Source organism: Nycticebus coucang, chromosome 18 (genome assembly GCF_027406575.1).
Source record: "Nycticebus coucang isolate mNycCou1 chromosome 18, mNycCou1.pri, whole genome shotgun sequence".
In the NCBI taxonomy this organism is placed as follows: domain Eukaryota; kingdom Metazoa; phylum Chordata; class Mammalia; order Primates; family Lorisidae; genus Nycticebus; species Nycticebus coucang.
In genome coordinates this window covers 25,697,879-25,719,172 of record NC_069797.1, presented here as the reverse complement: position 1 = coordinate 25,719,172, position 21,294 = coordinate 25,697,879, and the positions used below count along the sequence as shown (strand labels likewise).

Sequence of the window (21,294 nt, the reverse complement as noted above, 5' to 3'; positions counted from 1 at the left end):
CCATCTCTACTAAAACCAAAACAAAATAAAAAACTCAACCATTTACTTTGAGTTTGAGGTTGCTGTGAGCTATGATAACCCCACTGCACTTTACCCAGGCAAGGGAGTGTGGAGTGAAACTCTGTCTCAAAAACAAACAAACAACAAACTACTGAGTTATGCTAGCTAACATACTCCGGATTATCTCTATCCTTCATTGTCTGTAAGCTATTTTACAATTTTGTAAGTTATAGAATACTGGTAGTAATGCAAATGATTCTTGTCCAGAACTAAGAACTGTATTCTGCACAAATGTAGCTGATTATTCCTTATGAATACTGACCAACTTTTTATCTACTTGTAAATTAATTTCAGCATTCCTATTGGTCTATGAGAAAATAAAAAGTCTGATGTGGCTGGGTGCAGTGGCTCACACCTATAATCCTAGCACTCAGGGAGGCCAAAGTAGGAGGATCACTTAAGCCCAAGAGTTCGAGATCAGCCTGAGCAAGAAAACAGAAAAATTAGTTGAGCGTTGTTGTGGGTTCCTATAGTCCTAAGTTACTCTTGAAGCTGAAGCAGGAGGATCACTTAAACCCCAGGAGTTTGAAGGTGCTATGAGCTATGATGATGCCATGGTGACAGGTTTTGTTGTTGTTGTTTTTGGTCTTTTTTTTTTTTTTCTGAGACAAAGTCTCATTCTGATGCCCTGGGTAGGGTGCTATGGAGTCATAGCTCACAGCAACCTCAAACTCTTGGGTTTAAACAATCCTCTTGCCTCAGCCTCCCAAGTAGCTCAGATTACAGGTGTCTGCCACAATGCCCAGCTACTTTTTCTATTTTTAGTAAAGATAGGGTCAGGGTCTTACTCTTGCTCAAACTGGCCTAGAACTCCTGAGTTCAAGCAATCCACCTGCCTCAGTGTACTAGGATTATAGGCATGAGCCACTGTGCCCACCCCAATCACAGATTTAAAGGATTTAATAAATCTACCACTTCAGTTCCTATGGCAGTATGCAGTATTCTTTTAAAACACCAGACCAAGTGATAGTGGCTACCAGGAATGTTAGCCCTCCAGAGTGTCTGCATTCGAGTGCTCTGGGCATTCTGTGGGCACTGCAGTGGCATTTGTCCCCTGGTGCTTACATGCAGCTAGGGAACTTGAGGTGTATCCATAAAAAGGGCTTTTACCCCTGCAAGGGGAAAAAAAAATCACCCCAAAGTTCAACAGCTCCTTCTATCTGCCCCATTAGGCTCACTTTCTGTAGTGGAGAAAGAGAAACCAACACCTCACCTGAGTCCCAAGGAACAGACAGTGACGGCTGTGGAAGGACTAGCCAGGAGGAATACACCCATTCACATCGACCCTGTGCTTCTCAGAATCACAACAAAAGTAACAAATCCACAAACTAAAGCTGGATTTCTAAAATTCACTTAGCAAAGGAGGGGTGGAAGGTAGGAAGAAGAGCTGAGCAGGTAAAAGACACAGAAAGATTAAGAGTCTTTGAATCAGACCAGGCACAAGAGCTGGCAAATGTTCCTAATAGCTACAGAAAAACCTGTGGTCCTTTTAGACTTGAAACAGTGTTAAAAATCCATATTCCAGGGCGGCACCTGTGGCTCAGTCGGTGGGGCGCCGGCCCCATATACCGAGGGTGGCGGGTTCAAGCCCGGCCCCAGCCGAACTGCAACAAAAAAACAGCTGGGCGTTGTGGTGGGCGCCTGTAGTCCCAGCTGCTTGGGAGGCTGAGGCAAGAGAATTGCTTAAGCCCAGGAGTTGGAGGTTGCTGTGAGCTGTGTGAGGCCAGGGCACTCTACCCAGGGCCATAAAGTGAAACTCTGTCTCTACAAAAAAAAAACAAACAAAAAAAATCCATATTCCAGTGTCAGAAGATTCTGCCTTACATTCTCTAGAGACAAAAAATCCAGTTCTTCAGAGAGTGAAAGGAAAATGAAGAGGGCCCTTGGCAGAGTGCTCTTCCCTTTCCTGGGTGGGGGAGGAAACAGGGCAAAGAATTGCCATCACCTCCTCCCAACCCTATCTACTTTGGATGGCAGGTGACTCAGTAGCCTGCTGTGACCTTTACTGAGGCAGGAGAAGGAAGGAATGAAGAAAACTTCTCTGCAAAGGCTGGGTTGCTCAGAGAAGGAGGTAGATATCCACCTTGTTCAAAGGTTCACTGCTTACAAGGACCACCAAGGAGCAGAGGTGCAACCTTGTTTTACTAGGTGTCCTTTTTTCATTGGTGCTGAGAGTGGATATAGAAAACTGAATGGATAAGAGGCAGCCATGAAGATGGTATGAGGCCTGCGTGCTGTGCAGAAAGCCAACGGGAAACAAAAGCCTAAGCAAGACCATCCCATTTTAGTGTAGATAACTGCTGGAACTGCTGTTCACCCCTCTTCGGGAATCAGCAAGATTCCAAGTAAGATAATGACTAGAAAGGGGACACATGTAGAACACTAACCAGGTGGCCAACAAGACAGATAAGGAAGAGGATCACAAATCCCCTTGGATGAGGAAAAGAGCCCACAGAAAAGCTGAAGAACACATCAGCGATTATTCTCTTGGCATCAGAAATGCATGGGGCTACTGGGAAACACCATTCTTCTTAAAGTAGGTTTTCAGCAGTAAAATGCTACCGATCCGCTGAGTTTCTTAATTCTTGAAGAAGGCACAAAAGGAAGACATTCTAAACTTAAAAACCGAAATAAAAGGAGCAACTTTTTATATTCTAAGAGGAGAAATCCTTGCTTTTCAGAGCCTTCAGGATCTCAAATACTTGTAAGTTGTTGTAGGTCCTTGACACCTGGAAAGGTAACTAAACCACACAAACTGAACTGGAACCGCTACACAACCTCAGGTGAAGACTGCACATCCTGAACATTTCAAGACCATAGTGTGATTTCACATGCTGTCCACTGAGCACACTAGAAATGGACAGACCCAGTGCTCACCATCTCTTGTCCATGGTTCAACAAGGAGGTTTTCAGGTCCTGACTTATCTTCTTTTCCTTTGACATCACATGCCTGAAGAGTCAACTGGAGAGGTTTACCTGATCAAAGAAAAAAAGAGTGAGCCTTAAGCTAACACTAGAAAAATGGAAACCAGCACACCTGTCAGGAGAAATGGAGTGCCTGTGCCACCCAGACTGCTGACTAGTGTCTCTACTTAAAAGCTAAAATAGACCAGTAGTATTAGACAAAAGCTGACACTATGCCTTTGTGCTTTCCTGAAAGAAACAGAGTATAGCTTATGTTCCTGAGTGATTCCACGGAGAGGTCTCCAGAACAATCACTGTTTAGGAACAAAGCACATTATAGAATATATATTAATACCATAGATTTAACATGTTTGAGCAAGAGATTCCTAAGATACTGTCATGGAGCCAATAATTAACTTTATTGGGTTGTATTTAAAAATAGAAATAATGTTATAGGCCTTGTCTCTTTAAACACCTCCAAACAAATTTTCAAAGTTTCAAGAAATATTGAAAAAACTCTTGCTATAATGATCTGAAAAATTTTTCCTTTTAATAATAAAATGAATATATGCAACATAGGCATAACTAGAACATTACTGGTAATGTTCTACCCTTTCTTCTCCTGCTTGAACAACCACTAATTTGAATGATAAAACTTTTCTAAAGAACACGTCAGCCTCCAGACACTATCTATTACTCTCATCCAGTCATGCTTGCTCCAGGCCCCACACCCTTCCAAAATTTAGGGGGGAAACTAGACTTATGAAACATCAATTATCTGACTTTAAACATAAATCACTAAGTCATATTAAAACAAAGATACAAACAGCAAGGCAGAAATATCACAGAAAGTCTCTATCGTGAAACAGAAGGGATCTAACACCCTACACTATGGACAGAAACTTTATCCATAGAGGCCAAGGGGGCAAACAAGCTATTCCTCACATGCCGAATGCAGTCACCTGGGAGAAGCTTAACTGGCTCCTGTGTTAAAAAGGATTACAAAGCCCCATCCTGGGTCCTAACCCAACTCTCTCGGCCTACACAATGAGACCCAAGACACTCTCCTAGATTGCACCAAAAATGGCCACCAGACATGCGTGATTATGCCAACAAATTTTGGGAGTGCATTCCTTGTGGACACTCAGGTGCCCTCCTGGGCTCATACTACCCTAAATGAACCAATATCCCCCTTCTTCCTACCAACCCCAAAGTCTGATATTCAGAGGATATGTTTCACCCAGGAAGCATGGAGTAGCTATAGCAACCCAGTCCATAAACCACCCAAAAAGACAAGATGCCAGGAGGTCACATGGTGAGGATGGCTTCATGATTTCTCCATTGCTGGCATTTCCTTCACACCCAGGTCATTTACCATATTTGAGGAGCAGGTTCTGCCTGACTGATGCCATGGATGAGATGAGGGCTGAGGCCTCGTACTGTGTGTCCAGGTGGTCAGTGATGGTACACAAAGAACTCATCACTTTGGCAACACTTCCTCTTGCCAGTGCAAATGCCAGAAGAGTCAGTTCTACCTCCGGGGTAGAACAACAGCTATAATCAGAGCAAAAAACTTTTACTTCTTCATAACATGAGAAAATACAAGCAGCTCACACTCCATGTATTTAGTCACCAAAAGTAACGTTAACATACCATATGGTATCTAAAGTTTATCAGAAATACTTTTTCAAAAACCTTAAGATAATCTAAAGAAAAAACTAAATCAATACAGAGGACCAGGGAATTATAACCTTAGTTCTAAAACCTTCAAATCTTTAAAGATTAAATAACACCAATAATTCAAAAATAACTGAGCTACTATAATAGGTCTCTGCTATTAAGAAATCCTGGGTAATGAGCTGGCTTGGCAAGAGAGATGAGGGTTTATGCCCTGAAGCACCAAAAATTTATTTTAGGTCAACTCCACATCACTCTCCTCTTCCTTTAATTTAAACACGATACTGAAACATTTTAAATTGTCTAGATGGCTCAGAGACTGAAGCGGAGGCAAGTGTTTCCACAGTAAGTGGTCCCCTTTCATCAAGCTATCCAGGCTCCTTTTCCTAATTCTACAGATAATCAGGTTTGCCAAACCTGTGTATAAAGGTTGGCAGGCTCTAAGTGAGGGCTGCAGGTATACATAAATCTAGTCTAGCTAAATTGAAGGAATACTCCTCCCATTTCCTGCAATTCTTGAGGTCAGGTGATATTGCGGGATGATGGAGTTTTTCAGCTGCTAAAAATCAGCCATTTCTAGTGGTGATCTTTAAAAGATTAAAACATTTTTTCAAAAAAAATCTTAACAGACACATATGCCCTCCATCCCCCACAGAGAGTTCACCTATCAACATTGGTTTTACCTGGTTATCCTTATAAGGAAACTGTCCACTTCCTCCAGCACGTTAGGAGACAGGAAAGTGGAGAAATCTGTAGATCCTGGTGAGAGGGAGAGCGGAGGCATATGCTGTAGTGCCTTCCTATGAGAGGAAAATGCAAAATCAGAACAAAACCAGGCCTAGTATGAGACAAAAAATAAATTGTTAAAAGCTTGTTTTGACTAATCTCTTATAAAGAAACAGATAATGTCCCACAGAGAAGCTGGTACACAATGTAAACTAGCCCTTCTTCCCCAGGAGTCACAGTCCTAAGTAACTTAACAAGAGTTTCATATGTGTACAGAGGTATAATCACAACTCATTACAGCTTCTATCTCCTGGGCTCAAGTAATCCTCCCACCTCATCTGGATATATGGTAGCATATGCCTATAGTCCTTGCTACATGGGAGGCTAATTTTAAAATTTCTCATAGATATGAAGTTTTGTTATGTTGCCCAGGCTGGCCTCAAACTCCTGGCCTCAAGTTATCCTCCATCCTTGACCTCCCCAAGTGCTGGGATTGTAAGTGTGAGTCACGATGACCAGTCAATCCAAAATATTAATTTTCTTATCTATTTTTCCTCATGATCTTTTTGCTAATAAATCTTTTCCTTTTCAATAGTTTTATTTTTCATATCCTTCAACAATTCTGGTCTGTTTTCAATAGATTTATTTATTTATTTTTCTGCTTTTGAGTCAGAGTCTCGTTCTCTGGCCCTGGGTAGAATGCCCTGGCATCATAGCTCATGGCAACCTCAAATTCTTGGGCTTGAGCAATCCTCTTGCCTCAGCCTTCCAAGCAGTTGGGACTACAGATGCCTGCCACAACTGCCAGCTAGTTTTTCTATTTTTAGTAGAAATGGGGTCTCACTCTTGCTCAGACTGGTCTTGAACTTGTGAGCTCAAGCAATCTACTTGCCTATGTCTCCCAGAGTACTAGGATTATAGGCATGAGCCACTGCACTACGTCTATTTTCAACAGTTTTAGATCACTGATTTTAAAAAGTCAGGAGTACATGAAACTATCATTACTAGATGAATTAGTACAACTGAGTAGGAATATAAACTTTAAAATACATCCATTTTTAACAACATGGCACATTTCCAGAAAAATATAAGATAGAAAACTCTTCCTCTTCCTGAAAATCTAGTCCATATGGTGGGGCTCTGCAAGGTAGGCATTCATGTGTCTCTGGGAGGTAAGGGCACAGTGGCCTATAGTGCAGTACCCTTGCTTGAGCAAGGTAAGAAAGGTATCTGTTCAAAGGGAAAGTCTAGCATGGAATGCAGGCCCTACATAGAGTAAGAAGTTGGCCTGGCACGGGGTATATGAATTCAAGGAGGGTGAGAAGGGCACCTGTGTCAAGGGTGGCCACAGCAGCAGCCTAGCAAAAGATGTTGAAATACGGGTGGGATGGTAAGGGTGTCTGTGTAAGAGCATGGGGAGTGGGAGACTAGTTTCAAAAGGGATTGAGTAGGTACATATGTTAAGGATGATGGCAACCAGGTTTCTTACTATCATAGAAGTGATACAGAAAGGAGAAAACTCTGTACTGCTGGATTAGAATTGGACATATCAGTGTAAACTCACAGCTTTCATTTTTATCTTTTATTTTTTTGAGACAGAGTCTCACTTTACCACCCTTGGTAGAGTGCTATGGCATCTTAGCTCACAGCAACTTCAAACTCCTGGGCTTAAGTGATTCTCTTGCCTCAGCTTCCCGAGTAGCTGGGACTACAGGCATCTGCCACAACTCCTGGCTATTTTTAGAGATGAGGTCTTTCTCTGGCTCAGGCTGGTCTCGAACCTGTGAGCTCAGTCAATCTACCTGCCTCGGCCTCCCAAGTACGGTGATTACAGGCGTGGCGAGGCCAAAATACTTATTAATTACAAAGGGAAAAATAATTATTTTTAGTCTGCCAGATACCACTTTCATCAAGTGATCAATGTTAACATGATTAACACTAGAAACAGGACAATCTGAAGTTGAGTGGTACCCAGTGAAATGCAATGAGAATACGGCATCGCTTCTTTGATATTCCTGATAAAGATTTATTTATTTTTTTTTTGTGTGTGTGTGTGATTTTTGGCTGGGGCTGGGTTTGAACCCGCCACCTCCAGCATATGGGACCGGCACCCTACTCCTTGAGTCACAGGCGCTGCCCAGCCTGATAAAGATTTAAAACCTAAACCTGTTCATGATGAAATAGCAAACAAGTCAGAATCCCCAAACATTTGCACAATAAATGACCTATACTTTTCAAAAATACCAAGGTCATGAAAGTCAAGGAAGACAGGGAATCATTCCAGTCTGAAGTAAACTAAGAGATATGACAATGAAATGCAAAATATTTCACTGGATCCTTTTGTTGTAAAGGACACGATGGGACAACTTGCAAAACTCAAAGAGGGTCTTAAGGATTAGATGGCAGCAACATACAACAATGTTAACGTCTTAACTTTCATGGTTGTCAGAGAATGTTCTTATCTGTAGGAAATATGCACTAAGGCAGGGTTGATGGGGCACCAGGTTGGAAAGTTACTCCCAAATGACTGAGTAAAGAATAAAAATGCTTTGTAGTACACTTACAATGTTCGAAATGTTTTAATAAAAAGACACTTTAAAATAGGAAGGAAGGGGCATGGCCAACTATTGCCCTTTAGATCTAACACCGCAACAGTGTTTTTGCTAAACAATTTTACTTAATAGTGCTAACATATCTCAAAAAATGTCTAGAGAAAAAAATATTAGCAATCTCTTTGGCTGATATTTTGATAGCCTAACACTCACAGTGCCTATTATCAGTTAGTGAAACTGCACTATTATCAGTTAGTGGAATACTGGCATATTTCAAAGCCATTAAAGCTGGTTGCTTTTGTCTCATACATTACTACTTGGTCTTTTTGCCCCGTTTTTTAAGAGAAAATTTTAAAAGTTGCTCTACATTTCAAAATAAATCGGCTTAGTATCCTTTTTCAGTTGTGTTTTTTTTTGTTTGTTTGTTTTTTAAGTCTCACGCTGTAACCCTGAATAGAGTGCCATGGCATCAGTGATCACAGCAACCTCAAACTCTTAGGCTCACACAATCCTTTTGCCTCAGCCTCCTGAGTAGCTGGGACTACAGATGCCCATCACAACTCCCAGCAAGTTTTTCTATTTTTAGTAGAAACAGGGTCTCACTCTTGCTCAGGCTGGTCTTGAACTCCTGAGATCAAGAAATCCACTGATCTTGGCCTCCCAGAGTGCTAGGATTACAAGCATGAGCCACTGCACATGGCCCCTTTAAAAGATTTTACTTATTAGTGGCAAGAGCCTCAACTTGGGAATCCAAAGACTTAGATGATAACTTGTCATGTGAGCCCAGGGAAGATGACAATAGCTTCATCTATAAAATGTCTACAAAAGGACATTTCAGTGTTAGCAGGTAAAACAACAAACATCTTCTCTGAAAGTGATTTATCCAAGATAAAGTCCTCCATGAACATGAACAATTTTTCCCCAATGGATAAAAAACTGGCGCACAGCATCAGTGACTGTCTCACAAGACTGGTCCACTTAGTGAGCTGAAGAAGAACTTCAGCTGTGTGAGGAACTGTGTGAGGAAGAGCAGGAAGATGGAATGGGTACTTCTTCAAAGTCTGTGAGGTCGGAACATCAACCAAAGAGAGAAGTAGTGTGGAGTGAAACCCTAGGGCAGCCATGATGACCAATGATTGACGGCTGCTCAGTGACACTCCCTAAAGGATCAGAGAAGAATGAGTACTTCTTGATGGGGCTGGAAAATAAAGAGAGTGACTTACTGAGTATTGTGCAGCACTGTCTGGACAAAGGCAGGATTTGTCTCTATAGAAGCCGTCACAAGAGATGTCAGCAGAGACCAGTACCATATTGCAGAAGCATCTGAGACTGAGACCCCAGTCTTCTTAACTTTCTGAAAGCCAACAGCCCTCAGACCATGAATTCTAGTGTCACATCCATCACTAAGACAACGCTTTATGTTAATCTGGACATCTGTCAAGCATAAACGACAAATTCAGTATTGAATTAAATTCTTTAGTTCAGCAAATGCTAGGCTCCCAACTGAAAGCAAAATAGTAATTAACATTTAGAAAAGAAAATTCTAAAGACAAAAAAAACTGACAGAAATCAATTATGTGTGCAGTGGAACTAGTATATAATAAACTTGTCAAAAAACATGGACAAATCTAGGAAATCATAAGAATAAAGTGGAAAATTAAGGGTAGCTTAAGTATATGTTACATAAAACATTTTAGGAACTTAATGAGTCTTGAAAGTTAAAGAGCATTTTACCAATCCTGACTACACTGTAAGACTATTTCTATAATTCTCTCTAGAGTTCTGAAATTGGATTCAGTTACAGACAGTAGCTGGCACACAAGCAGTTGTAAGAATTTCCTTTTAATAATCAAGTGCAAATAGACGACTTTAAAAAACGTCATAATTTCTTATTTGGGTCAGAAAGGAGGAGGCAAGAAGTTAAAAAAACATTAATTTAGAGAAAAGACCAGCACACGATGGAACAGGAAGCTTCTACTCCACAAGCTTCACTACTTCTTTGCCTAGGAGTGAGACTCAAAGACTCTACTCCCTTGGCCTCAGTTCCTTTGAGCAAAGTAAGAACACTTTTTTTGGCCCAGGAAAGTGTTAGAAGAAATAAGACAAAACATGAAGAATTTGGCTCCCTGAATGAAATAAGCCTGGAAAGAAATCACAGAATTGAGATTATTTCCGAAATTCTATGTGTGAAGTAAGGTTATAATAGTATAAAACTGGAAACAACCTAAATGTCCAAAAAATAAAAGGGCGTTTTAAAATTAAGGCATATTCTTACAACACTAAACAAAAGTGTGCATGATAGCATGATATGAAAACACACTAAAAAAAATCATAAAAGAACATGCATAGAATACCACCATTTTTGAAAAAAGATATGTTTAGATATATGTAAATATATATACACACAACTCTTTATTTTGTAGAAAAATATATATATGTATGTATGTAAAGTAAACCACACACACACAAATACACAAACCAAGAAAAAGTCTGGAAGGATCTACACCAACACAGTCACAGTGAAAATCCCCAAGTAGTGGGATTTTGTTTTTTGTTTTGTTTTGTTTTTTAGGACACATTAAAATTTGCTTTAATACTTCTTTGGGGGGGGGGGGGAATCACAGTTGTAGTGAATGAACAAGAAACATTTTTACGCTATTATTGTATCTACCATGCCATGAATTCATAGGGAAGAGGTTCCAGTAGCTCAGGGAGGCACCTTGCCATTGAATGTGACAAAGTGTTGATTGACTTTTAAATTCATAGGAAATAGGTTCCAGCACCTTGTATCACTGTTACATGGGGACTATTGGTTATCCTGTGGGCTATGCTGTACACCTATTATGCCATGAGCTCGTGGGGAATAAATAGGTTCTTGCACCTAAAAACATGGGTCCACTGGTACTCCTGTGTGCTATGTTAGATGCTTATTATGCCATGAATTCATAGGGAATGGGTTCCAGGAGCTCAGGCTCCTTTCCGTTAGTTCTCACACAGTGGGCTTCTCTGGGTGGCGCAGGCTGGCGCTTCAGTTGAACCCAGGTACCTTTCTTTTTGGCTTCCTTCTTTTTCTGATCATTTTCCTTCACACGTTTCAGGAAGCTATCTTGGCTCTTAGAGTGCTTAATATGCTCAATACGAACATTAATCCTCTTCGCGAGGATCTTGCCCTTAACTTGTTCGTTTACAACAATGCCAACATCATGCTGGGTAACACTGTAGACTCTTCCAATTTTGACATGATAACATTTGTGTGGCATGCCTTTTTGAACAGACCATTCCCTTGATGTCTACAATATCACCTTTCTTGTATATTCACATATATGTGGCCAAAGGAACAACTCCATGTTTTCTAAAAGGCCTAGAGAACATGTATCGGGTGCCTCTCCTCTTTCCCTTTGTGTTTGTCATTTTGGTGAATTACTAGAAGATGGTGTCTCCGGCCGAAAGGGATGTTTGAATTTTTAGAGACAGAGTCTCACTTTGTCACCCTCAGTAGAGTGCTGTAGCATCACAGCTCACAGCAACCTCCAACTCCTGGGCTTAGGTGATTGATTCTCTTGCCTCAGCCTCCCGAGTAGAGTAGTGGGATTTGGAATGTCTTTATCTATATTTCTCTGATTTACTAATGAAAAAACAGGAAAAAAATATTTTTAACTAAAAAGAGGCTTTCTTGCCTCTTTTTATGTATTTTTCCAAATAATGACCACTTTTGTGTTTACCCTAAGAAACAAATCAAATCTCAAGAGAAAACTAACAGCTTCTCCACTTTAGAGGTTCTCTTGCTAAAAAATACTTCTTCACTTCCCTTCCCCACCCCCTTGGTTCTGTTTGACTCACAGAGCTGACTGATGCTGGCATTTTCCAGCAGTGTCACATAGCCAGTGACGTTGCTTGGGATGTGTACATCTCGGACCTCCTGAAGATCGCTGGCATTCCTCCCCACAGCTACTGTCACCTGCTGTGGCATGTAGCTCTGGTCAGTGGCAGCCACTGCAATGGATAGGTGTCGGAGAACAACATCTGGCTTCATTTTTAAACTGGAAAACAGAGAATAGAAACTATGAATGTGTCAAGAACAGACTGGGTTCACAGGGTTAAGAACAAACAGGTCTCATGTCAAAGATCTTATGTTTTATGTACCCAAATACTAATTTTCCTAACAACTACTAACTTGAAACGCTGGCTATGAATTCCAAAGTCCTCATGTCACTAAAAAAGCTTTCAGTTCAAGATTCTTCTTTTTTTTTTTAAGCCATTGGTATAGGCAGAAGTATATGAGTGTTCTAACAAAATTCGTTTAACTAGCAAAAAGCAAATTCTAAACTTCATGCAAAGAACTGAGTATAGTCAGTCTCTTGAGTTACAAACATCTGAGTGATGTACAACTTGCATTTACCAATGCAAGCTATTACAATTAATGGGTAACTGTACCTGTTCCGACTTACATACAAATTCAACTTACGAACAAACTTACAGAACTTACCTCATTTGTAACCCAAGGACTGCCTGTATATTCCCTCATCTATAAATTATGTGGATAAAAGCCAAATGTGCCCTCTAAGAGAAAATGAGACCATTATAGTGGAACCTCCATAGCTGACCACCGCCTTAAGTTGACCTAATTTTCATAGGGTGGACATGCACCACATGTACTTATCAGTACTGTAGGCCTAGTTCCTTATGTTGACCACCTAGTTCCTTATGTTGAACAATTTGTTACAGTCCCTTGGGTAGTCAGTCAAGTTACGAAGTTCTACTCTATTTCTATTTCCACCAACTGGAATTAGTCCATTTTCTGAAGGAACGGGTGAAAATTTTGATAGCTGCTTTAGAACATTTAGAAATACCACAGTTTACTGTTATCAATTCCACTCCAGGATTCCTGACTATCCCTTTCTCTCCTAAACTGACCAACCCAAACTGATTAATCCATACAGTGGCTATTTTTCTTTTCTTTTTTTTTTCTTGTGGAGACAGTCTCACTTTGTTGTCCTAGCAGAGTGCCGTGGCATCACAGCTCATAGCAACCTCAAACTCTTGGGCTCAAGGGATTCTTTGACCTTAGCCTCCCAAGTAGCTGGGACTCGCCACAACACCAGGCTATTTTTCGAGACAAGGTCTCACTCTGCTCAGGCTGGTCTCCAACCTATAAGCTCAGGCAATCCACTCACCTCGGCCTCCCAGAGTGCTGGGATTACAGGCGTGAGCTACTGGCCCATACAATGGATTTTTTTTTTTTTTGTGGTTTTTTTTTTGGCCAGGGCTGGGTTTGAACCCGCCACCTCTGGCATATGGGACCGGCGCCCTACTCCTTGAGCCACAGGCGCCGCCCCATACAATGGATTTTAAAAATGAACAGAAAGAATCTTTTTCTGCCAGATCCCAGAAAAAGTGGCAAAAAATTAAAAAATTTCAAAAGAAAAAAGGAAAAAGACAAAAGACAAACATAATACAATCATACATTACATAAAAAAAGTACTTGTTCCTTGCGATACGAATTTCTCTTAAGAAACTATAGAAAAGGATCTAAAATCAGTTCTAAAGCAGCTATCAAATCAGTACTAGATTAGTACAGTACTATGTTATTTCCTCCTTTAAAACAAAAGAAATTACGTTTATGCATACATGAACCAGGTTGTAAGATTTTACTTTGATTCCTTTTGCTTGATTCTTTTTTTTTTTTTGAGACAGTTTTACTATGTTGCCCCTCGGTAGAGTGCTTGGCATCACAGCTCACAGCAACCTCTAATTCTTGGGCTCAAGCGATTCTCCTGCCTCCACCTCCCAAGTAGCTGGGACTACAGGCGCCTGCTACAATGCCCGGCTATTTTTTGGTTGTGGCCGTCATTGTTGTTGGTGGGCCTGGATTGGATTCAAACCCGCCAGCTCAGGTGTATATGGCTGGCGCCTTAGCAGCTTGAGCCACAGGCGCTGAGCCTACAACTTCAAACTCTGGAACTTAAGAGATTCTGTTCCTCAGCCTGCCAAGTAGCTGGGACTATAGGCGCCCGCCACAACGCCCGGCTATTTTTTGTTGCAGTTGTCATTGTTCGTTTAGCTGGCCCAAGCCAGGTTCAAACCCACCACCCTCAGTGTATGTGGCTGGTGCTGTAACTACTATGCTATGGATGCCGAGCCAATTCCTTTCACTTTATTCTTAAAGCATTTTCACAAATGACTACTTACAAAAAGAGAAAAAGTAGTCAGTTAAGTAGAAAACATTCAAAAATTTTAAGAAACAAAAAAAGCATTTTAGCACCCACCGAATCCAGTGTGAGCGGGCACTGCCATCTGACTGCCAGTAGGACGACGTTTCCCCATTTGTCATCTTGTCGATGTCTGCAGAGTTGGAGGATGTTTCTATGTAAGCATAGCACTTTGCTACTGACTTGAGTTTATCCATCTCTGGGCTTCTAGTTAGATCTCCAGGGCTTTCTGTAGGGGAAACCAGAGTTTATCATATGACATCTCTCTTGCAAATGGGAGAAAAAAAAAAAGAGTCATTTAAAATGTCTAACAGAAACATCCTAATACTTCGGCTGTAGGTAATATTCCTTAAAATCTTCCCCAAAACCCACTGGCCAAGGATTGCCCCAGCATCTCATTATAATGCAATATTTCAATCACTGATATATTTGCAAAACTGGGCCAAGAAAAGAAAATAATGTTTTGTAATTTTACATTTCTTTAATTATGAGTGAAGCTTTTTAAACCACTTGTGTCTCTGAGTTATGGTCTGGTCCTACCTTCTTTCATTTTCTTCTGGTCACTAGTCTTATCAATTCACAAATTTATATACATTACCTAATATATATATACAAATACATATAATAGCTAATATTTACTTGAGTGTTTACTGTGAGCCAGATACTTTTCTTTTTTCTTTTTAGAGACAGAGTCTCATTTTGTTGCCCTCCATACAGTGCCGTGCCATTGCAACTCAAAGCAACCTCCAGCTCTTGGGCTGAACCTCCCGAGTAGCTGGGATTATAGGAACCTGCCACAACGCCTGGCTATTTTATTGTTGTTGTTGTTGCAGTTTGGCCAGGGACGGGTTCGAACCCATTACCTTCAGTATATGGGGCCGGCACCCTACCCACTGAGCGACAGGTGCCACCCGAGCCAGATACTTTTCCTCATGTTAGAAAAGAGGAAACTAAGGAACAGAGAGTTAAGTTACTGCTCAAGAACAGAGTTATTAAAAAATATAGTCAAGGGTGGTGCCTGTGGCTCAGAGAGCAGGGTGCCAGCTCCATAGTACCAAGGGTGGCAGGTTCAAACCCGGCCCTGGCCAAATTGCAACAAGAAAATAGCCAGGCGTGGTGGTGGCAGGTGCCTATAGTCTCAACTACTCGGGAGGCTGAGGCAAGAGAATCACCTAAGCCCAAGAGCTGGAGGTTGCTGTGATGCCATAGCACTCTACCGAGGGTGAGAGAGTGAGACTGTCTCCAAAAATAAAAAAATAATAAAAAATATAGTCAGTCAACCAAGTCATATGTTATAAAATGTACTTTTGTTCCCTAGAATGTCATTTGTCTTTTGACACTGCTTATATTTTTTGCTGTGAAGAACATTTTCACATAGTCTATAAAGGTGTCCTTTTGTTAGATTCTGGATTTCATGCCTTACTTAGAAAGGCTATTCCATATTTTACAAAGTGGAACTATATTCTTCTGGTATTCTTAGGATTATCTCTTCAGTTGAATAGTTTGATACACCTGAAATTTGTGTCAGTGAATGGAATGTATTAAGAATTTAAGTTTTTTTTGGCTCAGCACCCACAGCTCAGTAGTTAGGGTGCCAGCCACATGCACTGGGGCTGGTGGGTTCGAACCCAGCCCAGGCCTGCTAAACAATGACAACAACAACAAAAAATAGCCAGGCATTGTGGTAGGTGCCTGTAGTCCCAGCTACTTGGGAGGCTGAGGCAAGAGAATTGTTTAAGCCCAAGAGTTTGAGGTTGCTGTGAGCTGTGATGCCATGGCACTCTACCGAGGATGACATAGTGAGACTCTGTCTAAAAAAAAAAAACAAAAAAAAAAAGAATTTAAGGTGTTTTCTAATTCTTCAAATGGCTAACCAGTTGCCCTGACCCTGCTTGTTGATAATTCACTTTTCTATACTGATTTGTAACACTTACTTTATCTCTGTTATATTCCCGTATATACTTGGGAATTTCTGGACCCAATTATGTTTCACAGACCTGTCTATGCACATCATTAACTGCTGATGCCATCAACAAGTGAGTCTGCAGTGGCTTCCCTCATTTACAATAAACACTCATTGAGTGCCTACTATGTGACAGGCAGAGTTCCAGGTGCTAAGAATAAGGAAGCAAATAAGGCTTACAAAATTCAAGTCAATAAATAATGCTGCAACTTCAGATAACAGTAAGTACCACTTAGACCATTAAACTTGAAAAGGGGATAGTGACCAGAAGGTGGGGAATGGCAGAGGTGTTAATTAGAGGAAGAAGAAAGGCATCCCTGAAGACACACCTGAGCAGAAAAGTGAATAATGAGAAACGAGTTGTGAAAGCAAGGGGGAAAGAAAGGGAGAGAAAGATCACATCTCATGCTACACATAGGTTACTGTTATATTTTCAGAAATAAACACAGGGAAAAGGATTGGCTCATTCTGTTCATATGCACGACATTAATAAGAAATGATGATAGGGCATTTTCAGGAGAACATCTCATACACATACCCTTTTCTTTTTGTACTAGTTGATCCAGAGACTCCTTCAGAACAGAAGACCTCATGGAACACATGTTGTTGCAGTGCTCCAACATCGGGTAGGGTATCACCATGCTGGAGATCCGATTTCGATGCAGGAAGCGCAGTATCATTGATGAGTGAACACCGAGCCCCTCTTTTGACTCTGAAAATATGTCTATGAAACCTAAATAGATATAATCCATTGTTGGTGTTTTGGGAAAGCCACAAGAGTTACAACATCCTCTGCCTGGTGGCCTATCAAATTGGCTGAATTAAGAGCAACAATTAACAATCTTCATTGATATTTTCAGCTTTACTCATTTAAAAATCTAAGTAAGCTTTACAGAAATGAACCAACAGCAATCTCAGTCTAAGGATTAATTTCCCGGGGCTCAGTGGCTCACACCTGTATTCCCAGGACTTGGGAGGCTGAGGTGGGTGGATTGCCTGAGCTCACAGGTTTGAGACCAGCCTGGGCAAGAACAAGATCCCATGTCTAAAAAATAGCCAGGCATTGTGGCGAGCACCTATAGTCCCAGCCACTTGGGGGGGGGGTGAGGCAAAAAGGATTACTTGAGCCCAAGAGTTTGAGGTTGTTGTGAGTTGTTGTTGTGCTATGGCACTCTACTGAGGGTGACAAAGTGAGACTCTGTCTCCAAACAAAATAAAAATAATTCATTTCACTTCAGTTGAACAGAATTTTAGAAGATTTAGAAGAGTGATTATTTGTCTCAATCCAAACTTCAGAAACTAATAAGCATATACAAAAATCAAATCAAAATTGGCTAAAGACTTAAATCTAAGATCTGAAACTATGAAACATGGGAGGAAATGCTTTAGAATGTTGGTCTGAGCAAGGACTTCTTGAGTAATACCCCAAAAGCAAGATAACCAAAGCAAAATTGGACAAATGGGATCAAATCAAGCTAAAAAGCTTTTGCACAGCAAAGGAAATAATCAACAAAATGAAGAGACAACCCACAGAATAGGAGAAAATATTTGAAAATCACCTATCTGATGAGGGATTAATAACTAAAATACATAAGGAGCTCCAACAATTCAATAAGAAAAATCAAATAATCCAATTACAAATGGGCAAAGATCTTAATAGAAATTTCTCAGAAGACATACAAATGGTCAACATCATTAGTGGCTAGAGAAATGGAAATCAAAACTACAATGAAATATCATCTTACACCAGTTAAGATGGCTTTTATCAAAAAGGCAATAATGAGGGCGGTGCCTGTGGCTCAAGGAGTAGGGCGCCGGTCCCATATGCTGGAGGTGGCAGGTTCAAACCTAGCCCCGGCCAAAATAAAAAAAAAAAAGGCAATAATGAGACGGGTGTGGTGGCTCATGCCTACAATCCTAGCACTTTGAGAGGCCGAGGTGGATTCATCAATTGAGCTTGGGAGTTTTAGAACAGCCTGAGCAAGAGCAAGACCCCATCTCCATAAAAACAGAAAAAAACAAAATAGAAAAAAGCAGGGTTTGTGGTAGGTGCCTATAGTCCCAGCTGCTTGAGCCCAGGAGATTGAGGTTGCTATAAGCTATGACACCACGGCACTCTACCCACCAGGATGACAATAATGAATGCTGGCAAGGATGTAAATAAAGAAAAAGGAACTCTTGTACACTGTTATTGGGAATGTATACTAGTGCAACCACTGTGAAAAACAGTATGGAGGTTCTGAAAAAACTAAGGACAGAACTACCATATGACCCAGCAATCCCACTGCTGGGTATATAACCAAAGTATGGGAATTCAGTATATTAGAAAGGTATCTGCCTTCCCACGTTAATTCCAACAATATTCACAATAGCCAAGACATGGAATCAGCCTAAGTATCCCTCAATAGATAAATAAATTGTGATACACACACACACACACACACACAGAGACAATGGAATATTATATAGCCACAAAAAGAATGAAGTCCTACCATTTGCAACAACATGGACAGAATTGAAGAACATCATGTTAAGTGAAATGAGCCAAGCACAAAAAGACAAATTTTACATGTTCTCACTCATATATGGGAGCTAAATATTAAAGACAATTGATCTCTAACTGGGCATTACAGCAGAAGCTTATAGGCTCAGCTACTTAGGAGTCTGAGGGAGAAGAATTGCTTGAACCCAGGAGTTTGAGGTTGCTGTGCAATAGCCAGGTAGACATCATAGCACTCTAGCCTGGGCAATAGGGAGAGACTTTTTGCCTAAAAAAAAGGAAAAAAAGAATAAAAACTAATCTCATGAAGACAGAGTAGAATGACAGTTACCAGAAGCTGGGAAGGTAGAGTGGAGGAAGGGACAAAGAGGAGATGGTGAATAGGTACAAAAATAAAGTTAAAATGTACAATATTTGATAGCAAAACAAAGTGATTATAATCAATAAGTTAGGATATATTTTATTTATTTTTGAGACAAAAGTCTCCCTTTCTCACCCTCAGTAGAGTGCTGTGGCATCACAGCTTATAGCCATCTCAAACTCTTGGGCTCAAGTGATTCTTTTGCCTCAGCCTCCCAAGTAGCTGAGACTACAGGTGCCCATCACAACACCCGGCTATTTTTAGAGACAGGGTCTCACTCTGGCTCAGGCTGGTCTTAAACTCGTGAGCTCAGGCAATCTACCCATCTCGGCCTCCCAAAGTGCCAGGATGATACACATGAGCCACTGCGCCCAGCCTAGAGTATACTTTAAAATAACTAAAAGAGTAGAATTGGAATGTTCCTAACACCAAGAAATGTGAAATGCCTGAGGTGATGGATACCCCACTTACCCTGATTTGATTAATTCACATTGTATTCCTGTATCAAAACATCACATGTACCCTATAAAGATATACAGCTATAATGCCCCCATAATTAAAAACAAATTTTTTAAATTACCTAACAAATCATAACATATTGAAAGGTCTAATCGCCCCAGAGATGAGGCGACAAATTTTTTAAATTACCTAACAAATCATAACATATTGAAAGGTGTAATCGGTGGTGCCCAGAGATGAGGCGACCGAGGAGATTTTCCAGGCCAGGTTTACTGAAAATGGCAGCACAAAGATGGCATTTGTGCCAGGGACAGTTAGAGACCACTTATATAGGGACTGTTGAGGGGGGCACGTTCCACAGATTGCCTGTCTTTTGGCGCACTTCGGGGGCGGGGGGGATGAGGCTAGCCAGTTCCTTTGTGTCTTTTTGTCTTAGAAGGAAAGGAGAAGGAGGGGAAAAGGGTTTATGTGCGACTGCATTAGGCTCCCCAACACATAGGAGACAAAAAAGTATACATAACTGCATCATTCAATGGGTTTTCACAAACTGAACACATCTGTGTAAGCAGTACTTGGATCAAGACTCCAGAAGTCCCTAGGGAAAAGTGCTTTGAATAGTAAAACAAACAGATGCATTAGAGCAGACTGAAATTCCGCATTGATTTTTACATGAGGCTGAGGGGAAATTCTGCACTCAAAGCCTATTTAAGCCATGCCCTCTACCTAAACCCTGGAGACATCTGATTTCCAAAGATTTAAAGTCTGAAATCCCTTCCCCCTCCTTTGGCAGTTTTTTCTTAATAGACTACACAATAATATCCAAAGCTGCATATTTATGACAATGCTGATGCTGCACTTTACTTGCTTTGCTCAGAATTCACATCAGAAAATAGACTAGTTTTGTAATGGGAAGAGTGTTTTCATAGGCTGAAACATTCTGTGAATTCATTTAACATTAGGGAAACGAACTCAGTAAAGGTGTTGTCTCTCATTAAGCACAAATACAATGAGATATAAAAGGAACTAGTTTTAGTGGTGAGAGGTTAGAAAGAGGGACTAGAAAACTATGAAATTTTACCACCAAGGTGACCTCAGCATACAAAGATTCATCCTAAGACTGATAATGCAATTCTTTTAAGTTGGGTGTTGACAGAAAATTTTGAATAGAAAGTGGTAAGTCAAGCTGGGCGTAGTCGCTCATGCCTATAATCCTAGCACACTGGGAGACTGAGGTGGGTGGATTGCTTGAGTTCAGGAGTTTGCAACCAGTCTGAGCAAGTGTGAGACCTTCGTCCCTACTAAAATAGATAAAAAAGCCCGGTGAGGTAGCTTACACCTATAATCCCAGCACTCTGGGAGACCAAAGTGGGTGCATTGCCTGAGCTCAGGAGTTCGAGACTAGCTGGAGCAAGAGTGAGACCCTCATCTCTAAAACAATTAGCCAAGTGTTGTGGCAGACAACTGTAGTCTCAGCTGCTAAGGAGGCTGAGGCAAGAGGATTGCTTTAGCCCAAGAGTTTGAGGTTGCTGTGAGCTAGACACCATGGTACTCTACCCATGGGGACACAGTGAGACCCTGTCTCAAAAAAAAAAAAAAAAAAAAAGAATTTCACTAAAGAAGGCAGCCCCATGACAAATGTTCATAATAACTGCTCAGCCATTAATATATTGGGGAATGAAAGAGATGATTACACCAAATGCTAATTCAGACCTTGTGCCTAACAAATAAATACTGTTGAGTGAGGGAATTTATTTCACAGTACTTACAAATTTCTTTTCTTTTCTTTTTGAGACAGAGTCTCACTCAATTGCCCTGGGGTTGAGTGCCATGTTGTTAGAGCTCACAGCAACTTCAAACTCTTGGACTCAAGTGATTCTCTTGCC

The 21,294-nt window shown here is 40.8% G+C and overlaps 1 protein-coding gene across 2 annotated transcripts in view; it reads right to left on the bottom strand.

Moving 5' to 3' along the window:
* ZZEF1 (zinc finger ZZ-type and EF-hand domain containing 1) overlaps positions 1–21,294 on the bottom strand; it is a 149,848-nt gene that overhangs the window by 100,386 nt on the left and 28,168 nt on the right. For both annotated transcript variants that reach the window (XM_053570331.1, XM_053570332.1), the window contains exons 3-9: positions 16,630–16,824; positions 14,186–14,357; positions 11,760–11,959; positions 9,143–9,353; positions 5,325–5,441; positions 4,340–4,518; positions 2,938–3,036 (exon numbers count right to left, since the gene is read on the bottom strand). In XM_053570331.1, coding sequence (XP_053426306.1) covers positions 2,938–3,036; positions 4,340–4,518; positions 5,325–5,441; positions 9,143–9,353; positions 11,760–11,959; positions 14,186–14,357; positions 16,630–16,824 — 1,173 coding nt within the window. The remainder of the gene's footprint in view (positions 1–2,937; positions 3,037–4,339; positions 4,519–5,324; positions 5,442–9,142; positions 9,354–11,759; positions 11,960–14,185; positions 14,358–16,629; positions 16,825–21,294) is intronic.